General features: G+C 45.8%; 1 protein-coding gene across 1 annotated transcript in view; it reads right to left on the bottom strand.

Annotated features, from left to right (window-relative positions):
• Nucleotides 1–207: 207 nt before the first annotated feature.
• The window catches only part of LOC118112121 (transcription factor COE3-like), a 109,335-nt gene continuing 100,063 nt past the window's right edge, over nucleotides 208–9,479 (bottom strand). The window contains 6 exon segments of the mRNA XM_047340496.1: nucleotides 208–3,071; nucleotides 3,351–3,440; nucleotides 6,607–6,789; nucleotides 8,868–9,042; nucleotides 9,229–9,251; nucleotides 9,254–9,293. Of these exon segments, the coding sequence (XP_047196452.1) occupies nucleotides 3,040–3,071; nucleotides 3,351–3,440; nucleotides 6,607–6,789; nucleotides 8,868–9,042; nucleotides 9,229–9,251; nucleotides 9,254–9,293 (543 nt within the window). The 3' untranslated portion in view covers nucleotides 208–3,039.

Below are 9,479 nucleotides of genomic sequence, written 5' to 3'. Positions count from 1 at the left end.
TGGTTCTTATCAGTCATGATTAAACCTCTGATTGACTGGACGACATGTCAGCTCATCTGGATCGCCCCCTGGTGTGTGGCTGCAGTATCGGTCATAGACCTCCTCCATGTTAGCAGATGGGACGTGGACCAGACTAAAGAATCAAAGGAGACGGTCCCTGTAACACCCTCCCCTCACTCCTGGTGAATTAATGAGACGGTCGACGGGTTCAAGCCAAATTTAATCTTTATTAGACTGTTTCTGTACAAAAAGCACTGGATCACAGGAAAATACCAAACAAAAGAACATGCATCTATTTACAGCATGGCCAGAGACAGAAAAGAAAGAAGGTGGAGGTGTCGCCCCCTGTCTGTATTCTAAAGACATTAATTAAACATTGTGCTTTAATATACTTTGATGATATATTTCATATTTCACAAAGATGCAGTTCCTCTGCCCTCGTTCACATTGGAGTCAAACATAAGTAACTTTGAAAAGCAGGAGAGAAGAAACTTTCTACGACTGAGACGAAAAACATCTGATCATCGAGCTGACGGAGACGAGCTGCAGGTTCGGACGCGTCGCTGCTTCTGACACAACTTCTCCGTCCGGCTGAATTTGCATAAAGTCAGAGTTGAATCAGCTCAAACTTCAGACGTCGAAGTTTTTTATGACGGAAAAACAGATGATTCTTGATTCTTTCTTTACAGTTTGAAAAAAAAACTATTTCTACAACAACATGAACGACTGAAGTGGATTAATTCTAATTATCATAAAGATCAGGTTTGATTTTATTGTCATCATGAATTCTATATTTACGATGCTGTGAATAAATAAGTCCAGATTTAAATCTTTTCATTTCAAATAAAACATGTATCTTATGTTGTGATTTCTGAATTTGGGTAATTTTTACAAACGGAATTTTGATTTGTTAAAATAAGTTTGAGAATCTTTCTTATGATTTGACACTGATGCTGTGATAATTATTTATATACACATCTTTTAAATATAAATGTTTTATGTAATTTCTGGTGATGATGCTAAAGCATAATTACGTCATACAGAAGTGATTCTTCAGTAAAACCTGCGTCTGACACTTGAACCTAGTTTTGTATTTTGTCGGTGGAACCTGAGGGATGAATATTTGGTGCAGGAAATCAAACCTCTCCCAGTTTGACTGGAGAGCGACTGGACGAGTGGAACGTTCTGGTTAAACGCTGCAGAGCTAAAGGATGAAAACAGCGGCGGAGACTCGGTGGTCGATCGTAAGGCATCAAACAGGAAGTCCCCCTGGTGGACGACCAGCTGGCGTTACGGAACAGGAAACAGTTGCATAAGTAAATGATCTGGATTGTGTGCAACGACGAAAACAGCACCATCAACAACAACATCGATGGAAGGTTCCTTGAGATCAGTGACTCGTTTTAAAATCTCGCCTGGTTTTAAAAACACGACGAGCAGGTTTGAGTTTCATATTAATGGATAAAATATTATCGTCTTCTACACATCAAAAGTAAAAGTGTTGGAATATTATGAAGCTTCTGAAATATAAACGTTCACATGACGAGGATTTCTGCCAGAAAAAAAAAACATCTCGGTGCATATCGTTCTATCCTTCTTCTTCTTTTTTAAAAAAACTTGTAGCTTTTTTAAATTTTTTGCTCGGATGCATTGCTCTTATTAAGTGCCCCAACGAAAATAGTGCATTAAGAAATAACCATGATTATACATTTCACAATAATACACAAAGGACAAGAAGAACCAGGGAAACACAAATGATGCTGTTTACAAAAAGTTAAATATCGTATCGGAAAAGCATTTTTATACAAAAGTGATGAAAGCGTTTTTTTTTACGTCCTGTTTCCAAAACAGGGAGACCACGTCATGACGTATTTTTTGTTTTTACAAAAAGGTTAATTCCTCTCACTTGTTCACTTTTTTTACAATATCTAAAAGGTATTAAGACATCAAATGTGTTTACATATATATCTGAGACTATCGTTCAGGCCTAAATCACAAAGGAACTTTATAAATACATAGAAAATAAGCACAATCAGGAATAAGAAGAAACCTGGAACCTTAATGTGAATAAAAGTGTTGAAGCTTTTCTGGTTCTACGACTCGACGGCTGCGGAACAGAACCAACGAACTGATTCAAGAACCAGAGACGTCGAAAGTAAACGTGAGAATGAAAGAAAACTCGTCTGTTCATTCTTTTATTTATCTTAGAAAAGTTTCCTTCTTTTCAGAGGATGAAACACAAACATGAAAACTTCTGGGTTTGTGGGGAAAAGGTTCAGGATCTCAGATTAATTTCTGGAAACCATCTGATGGTTTTTATTTTCCAGATTTGAAAAGGAAAACGTTTCCTCCTGGTTTCTGGACTCGGTCCGACTCAGGTTCAGCAATGAATCGATATCATATGAATAATGTGAATTGTTAATATTCAGTTGAAGAACATTTGTTTCCGACTGGTTTTATATTTTTCTGTGTTTCTTTGGTGCGTTTCTTCGTTTCCAGATGAAATTAAACAAATGTAGTTTCACGTCAGGTTAAATGTTTGAGTCGGTTTTAAAGAGTCTGGATCAGACGACGTTCTGGTTTCAGATTTAAATTTGAACTCATGTTCAGTGTGACTGAAAATAAAAGATTTCAAATATAGAAACTGTGGAATGGCCCTTTAAATGTGAAGCTCCCAGTGGACACGCCTCCTTCCCGTCTCACAGTGGTTAAACTCCGCCCACGACTCAAACTAACCTGTTAAATGATACTGCACGCCCCGCCCCCGCTCCGCCCACAGTTCACATTCCTGTCCTCAAACCTCCACTGAGGGGGCGTGGCCTCTACGTCCATCATCAGAAAACAGAACGGGTTTGATGCTGTTGTTGCCGAGGCGACAGGTGAAGAGTCGGGGCTCTGGTTTTCTTCGTGTGGTCGATCCTGGATCGGGGGTCGGAGTGAGGGATGATGGGGAGGATTTCTCGCTGTTAGCGGTGGTGTTTCAGGTGGGCGGGGCCATCAGCGCTGGGTTGGGAGGGGAGGAGTCAGACTGTATCATCCTCACATGGGCGGGACGATGAGACCGGCCATGGCTGAAACACAGAGACACAGAATCAAACCAACGTCTCACAAACACAATCTGGATCTAAACGTAGATTTAATCTGAACATTTAAAGTTTAATACAAAGAAAAACCAACATGTTTAGAGAGAGAATGAGAAATAAAGAGTTCAAGTTGAATGAGATGAAGGAAAATCAGAAGTTATGGATCAACTTTGAACCGGAGGTTTGAAATCGTCATGTTTACACTGGACGTCTGCGGACGAGGACGAGGACGGGTGCTGACAGGTGGGAGGGGGGGGGGATGCTCACCCTGGAGGTTGCTGCCATTGGTGGTGGTGCAGGTGGGGGGCGGGGAGGTCTGTGGCCGCACGACGGGGGCGAAGGCGCTCTTCTGTTTGACTGCAGAAACCATATGGACAGGAGAGAATGAGTAAGGGCCTATGGGAGCAGAGGAAGAAGAGGAAGAGGAGGAGGTGAGGAAGACGTGTGTGGGGGGGCAAACCTACAGAGGACGTAACGAGCAGACGGACGGAGGGAGGAGGGGGGGAGTGAGCAGAAGAAATGAGGTGGGTTGTGCAGGACGATGATGGAGAGGAGGATGAGGAGGAGAAAGAGGAGGAGGAGGAGGAGGAGGAGGAGGAGGAGGAGGAGAAAGAGGAGGAGGATAAAGAGGGAGGAGGAGGAGGAGGAGGAGAAAGAGGAGGAGGAGGAGGATGAGGAGGAGGAATGTGTCCCTGGCTCATGGGGCCGAGGTCTGGAGGAAGAAGCTCGGAGCACAAACAGCTGAACATCTGACAAAGTTGATCCATAACTTCAATAAAACAAAAACCAACATGAGAATCTTCATCCACACAAACTGCACGTGTGTGTGTGTGTGTGTGTGTGTGTGTGTGTGTGTGTGTGTGTGTGTGTGCAGTGTATGAGTGTGTGTGTGTGTATGAGTGTGTGTGTGTGTATGAGTGTGTGTGTGTGTGTGTGTGTGTGTATGCGTGTGTGTCAGTGTATGAGTGTGTGTGTGTGTATGAGTGTGTGTGTCTGTGTATGTGTGAGTGTGTGTGTCAGTGTATGAGTGTGTGTGTCAGTGTATGAGTGTGTGTGTCAGTGTATGAGTGTGTGTATGAGTGTGTGTGTTGTGTATGAGTGTGTGTGTCAGTGTATGAGTGTGTGAGTGTGTGTGTCTGTGTATGAGTGTGTGTGTCAGTGTATGATGTGTGTGTCAGTGAATGAGTGTGTGTATCTGTGTATGAGTGTGTGTGTCAGTGTATGAGTGTGTGTGTCAGTGTATGAGTGTGTGTATGTGTGTGTGTGTTTGTCTTTATTAGTTCTGATTAAAGGAGCAGTTCAACATGTGTGCGACTTGTTCACATGGTTTCAGATCTGTCGTCATTTACTTCACAGCTGGAAGCGTGTTTAGCTTAGCTTAGCTTAGCTTAGCTTAGCTTAGCATAAGACGAGAGCTGTCATCTTCAGTTTCAGGTCGGAGGTCGTGTCGGGAATTAATCTTCAACTTTTCAGAGAAAATAAATGTTCAAAGTTTAGTGTCTGATTTCTAAGAAATAAAATCTCATGATTATTTAAAGTCGAGTTTCTGGATCTTCAGCTGTTTAACAAATGAAGTGAAATAATAATTATTTTCAACTGAATTTATGTGTTTGAATCTGATTGAAACAACATTGGAAAGTGAAGATCATCTGAGTGAAAGTTCCAGAACAACTCACCTCAGGATCGACTCTGGGTTGGAGCTGCAGCTTCCAGTCACATGATCTTCAGTGTTTCACCCAGTTGTCATGGAAATGATCCTTGATCATGTGACTGGAAGCTGCAGATTAAAGATGATCAGATAATAAATCATTTCATTTGTAATTAACATGTAAATTAAAACTGTATTAAAACATCAGCATTTACAAAACAAAGTCTTGACCTCAAACTCCAACCACAGAGACACAGAATGTTCACAGCAGCTGGTCGTTAGTCGGGCTAACAGTTCCCTCTGTTTCCTGTCATTATGCTAAGCTATGCTAACTACATAATAAATCGACCTCTGTCCAGATCAGTGTTTTAGCTCCGTATCAGAAACACGACCGTCCACACGACCCCAGAGTTTTAAACTTTAGAGGCTGGAAAACACGTCACCATAGCGACAGTGATGTGTGGGCGGAGCTTTGCGACTCTGAACATGATCCATGTGAACGTTTCACTGAGGAAGAGAAGCAGAAAGCGTGGAACTGTCCCTTTAAGTGCGTCCACAGATTTAATGAGTGAATCTGTAAATGATGGAGGTTTGAAGATGAAACTGTCAAATGAAGGAATGTTTCTCTCAGTCTGTCCTGGATCCTGCTTCCTCCTCTCTGTTGTTCAGCTGATGTGAAGGATGTTAGTGGGTTTATAGAAGAGGAGGAGGAGGGAGGGGGAGGATGGACAGGGGACAGTGAGGAGAGGAGGGGGTGAACAATGCATGGTGTGTTCAGTCCACACACACACACACACACACACACACACACACACACACACACACACACACACACCCTCGGCGGTGGGAAACTGAAGCTCAGCCAGGCGAGATGCGAGTCCACCTTTTGTTTGGTCGCCGGGGACGACAGCATCACCTGGCACGAAGACGTGTTTGGAGCTCACTAGCTAAACGAGTCTCGCTGAGACGCTTTGATACAGAAGCCAAAACAACGGAGCCGTCCCCCGCGGCTGAGGCTTCACCGTGTCGGAAACACACCTGAGCCGCAGCAGCGCCGACTCCAGACGCTTTAATCAGCTTCAGCAGCAGAACAACAACCGAAGCTCCGAACCCATCACTTCCTCTACCTTCTTCAACAGGAAGCTGCTTCTCTACGTCCACTAGCAAATCAAGAGTTCCACATTTTATCATGAGATGAGTTGTTTCCACATCGAGCTCCTGCTGAGATTCACCCAGAACCGTCTCAACTCTTTCTTCAGCTCTTCTTGACGTTTGCTTTTCTCTGGTTCTGACATTAATGAACCAATAAAACATATGAAAGGATTTCAAAGATTGTATTATTAAATCTAATAAACTCTCATAAGCTCTCGTCTCACAGGCGTGAAAGTCAGATTCTTTAAAGCATCAATGTTCTAACTTTAAAAAGCTTTCAGCCAAATGAACATTCTTTCTTCAGCACATCTTCTTTTATGCGTCAATCATTTTCAACGAGCTCGAATTAGAAAAGAAAAGAACACTTTGATTGACTTTGGAGTTTTAAACCCACATTTATCTGCTTTCAGCTGAAACACTTCAGTGAAGTCGAAGGTTCAGACGAAGAAGAACTGAAACAAACTCTATTATTATTATTATTAATACTCTATATTACAGAGTATCTGACGACTCGTTCACACCTTGTTTGTTTCAGAGCTTCAGACTGAACATCAGGTGTGAACGGTTCCTCAGACAGAAGAGGAGTTCTGGGTCTGGATCAAACTGAACCTGGTTCTGTTGGTTCGGACTCTGACTTCAGATTTCAGCTGCTCGTTCTACTCGCTGCCTCTCAGGTGAGTGAGGTTATGATGAGAGGGGTTCTCTTATTTTGAAGTTACTCACTTGCGTAAGCAGAGTTGGCGGAGGAGCCGTTGAGGAAGCTGGGGGATCCAGGTACGCCCAGGTTGGTCATCCCCGCTCCGTATCCGTTCATGGTGGACGTGATGGTGTTGTAGTTGGACTGCTGAGGCGTGGAGCTCGGCACGTAGCCGCGAGGAGAGACGCTGTTGGAGTTACGGGAGTAACCTGAGAGGAAGAGGAGAGACGTCAGAGATTCTTCCTCGTGTGTCTGAACTGAACAAATAAAAAGGTTTCACACTTGAGTGTGTGTCACTGAGTCGTCTGCTCTCGGGTTTCAGGCTCAGTCACAGACTTCAGCTGCTTCTCATTCATCACATTCGTTCTTTCACTAAACGAGTTTCTCAGTTTGAAAGTGTGAACACATCAGGAAGTCAGTTATTATTATTAATCTATTGTGTCGAAAACCTCAGCAGTGACATCACCACACCTGTCGCTCTGCTGTTACTGGCTGCTCACCTCCCTGTGGGCGGAGTCTGCCCCCCCCCTGTCGACTGACCCTCATCCAACATTCAACATGTTCCCTGAAGTTCTCGTCCTGACCGTTCACCTCCTCACGAGGCTCTCGGGTTCCCACCGACCACGGCCCCGCCCCTCTGAGCAACACAGTGCCAAGTAGCACATCACACACCCCCGACCCCCACCCTCCTCCACTCTCCCCCACTTCCTGGTTTGGGCCAACGCAATTCCCAGCAGGAGCGGCTGATGGAGCGCTGCCCGGGGACGAGGGCGAGGAGAGGCGGCGATGGGAAACACATGTTGAGGAGAACAGTGCAAGGAGCGGTGGAGAGCTGCTAAATGTTCAGATTGTTCTCTCATGAACTAAAGAATCTCTTCACAAACGGACACAGTATTCAGGCGTATTTGTTCTGGTGTGTCCCCGCCCGTCCTCGCCCTCGTCCACAGCAGCGTGGGAAGCACATCGGATGCAGATCACATCCTTCGACCTCACGCTGGAGACTCAAATGGAAACACGTGTTTGTGTGCGGAGGCAGATTGGAGATGAACTGAGTGACAGTTTAGTGTCAGAGAGTAAAGTGTCAGAGAGCAGCTGCAGGCCGGCGCTTCTCAACAATGAGCCGCGAGACGTGAAGACGCTGCGATTCGCTGATCAGATGAATCACTGTCAGGTTTCAGCTGAGCTGCAGCGTCACATGACCCCGGGTTTCAGGTCAGGTGACATGGCGTGATGAATGCTGGTTAAACATTTTGTCAGACTTCATCCAGCGCTGCAAAAGGTCACAACTCTGCTCTGATTGATTCTTCAAGCAGCAGTTTGAACTCCTCATCGTCAGGGTGAAGCAGAGAAACAACGACCAACTCCAGTGAGTTAAAAACCCTCTGCTCTTCAGGAGGACGCCATGATGGCGAGCAGGTCGAGCTGCTCTGAATTGGCGCCGTAAATTTCCTGGCTGGTCCGTCTGATAAGGCCTGAGCTCGCGGGCTGATGTTTTTTATTAATGCTTTAATCACGCTGGGTAATTGCACGGGTGCACAAAGAGTCGTTTCATACTTCATAACGGCGAGCAGGACGCGGTCAGATCCTCGGTGTAATGTTTCCGACCGGAGAGCTCAACGCACATAAACTACCCAGTTATGAATTTTCAGCGCAGCCTCGTTTCCCATGACCTCATAGATTCCTGAAAGGTGTTCGCCACTGGGCCGATGGGAAAAGCAGACGGAGGTTGTGTGTGTGGTTGTGCATGTGGTTGTGTGTGTGGTTGTGTGTGTGTGTGTGGTTGTGTGTGTGTGTAGGTGGTTGGGGGTGTTCGGGGAGAAAAAGCAGCTCTATCTGTTTCCTGTCGACGATCGTTCACAAGCTTTTACTTTACTGAGCGACTGTGACAGGATCAGCTGAGGATCAACGCCTGACACACGCACGCACACGCACACACACCCGCACACACACACACACACACACACACACACACACACACACACACACACACACACACACACACACACACACACACACACACCAGATGTGGACTAATTCACTGCTGAAAATGGTCCCAACCAAAGTCTCTGATAAAGAAACCAGGGGCCTGATCGCATGAGTGGAAAATAACTGCACTGGTCTGTACTGGTCTGTACTGGTCTCTACTGGTCTCTAATATACTCTACTAAACTGGACTCTGTTGGACCAGTTGTGTTCAAACTCTAGTAAAGTTCTCGTTCTTCTGAACCTCCGTTCACTGAGGAGAGCACACGTGTGGGTGAGGATGGCGGCGGCGTTGAACCCTCACCCTGGTCGGCCTGCGAGGCCTCGGAGATGTTGACGGCGAGCTGACTGCTGAACGAGTTCACGCCCATCATCCCTGAGTGAGCGGACGAGCCGGTGAGAGACGGCAGCTGGTTGTGACTGCGGGGGACGCTGTAGAGCGCCTCCGTGAGGTCGGCCGCTCGCTTCAGGATGATCTCCTGCAGGGGGAGGGAGGGGGGGAAAGAAGAGTGAAGAATGGAGGGAGAGTCAGTGAACACGTCCTCTTCTGTTTACATGAACAGACCCCCACAGGTTCAGTTCTGTCAGCCCTTCAGGAGGACGCCATGAGCAGAGGGTTTTTAGTTTCTCTGAACACTTCAGATCAGTGAGTGTGGACGACTCACCTGGTTGTTGTGTGGCATCCTCACAGCGCCTCCACCAGGTCGGCTGCTCGCTTCAACAGCACCTCCTGAAACACACAGACACACAGACACACACACACACACACACACACACACACACACACTCATCAGCTCCTGCAACTCACTGGTTTAAAGACAATCAGCTCATTTTCAAAGAAACAGTCTCATCATCTGTGACACCGACCAATCAGAGCGGCCGACAGAAAAACTGAAGCAAGTCAGGTCTCTCTCTC

Source organism: Hippoglossus stenolepis, chromosome 7, assembly GCF_022539355.2.
Source record: "Hippoglossus stenolepis isolate QCI-W04-F060 chromosome 7, HSTE1.2, whole genome shotgun sequence".
NCBI classification, from domain to species: Eukaryota; Metazoa; Chordata; class Actinopteri; order Pleuronectiformes; family Pleuronectidae; genus Hippoglossus; species Hippoglossus stenolepis.
Note: the sequence above shows the minus strand (reverse complement) of the source record. Positions and strands in the feature narration are given on the sequence as shown.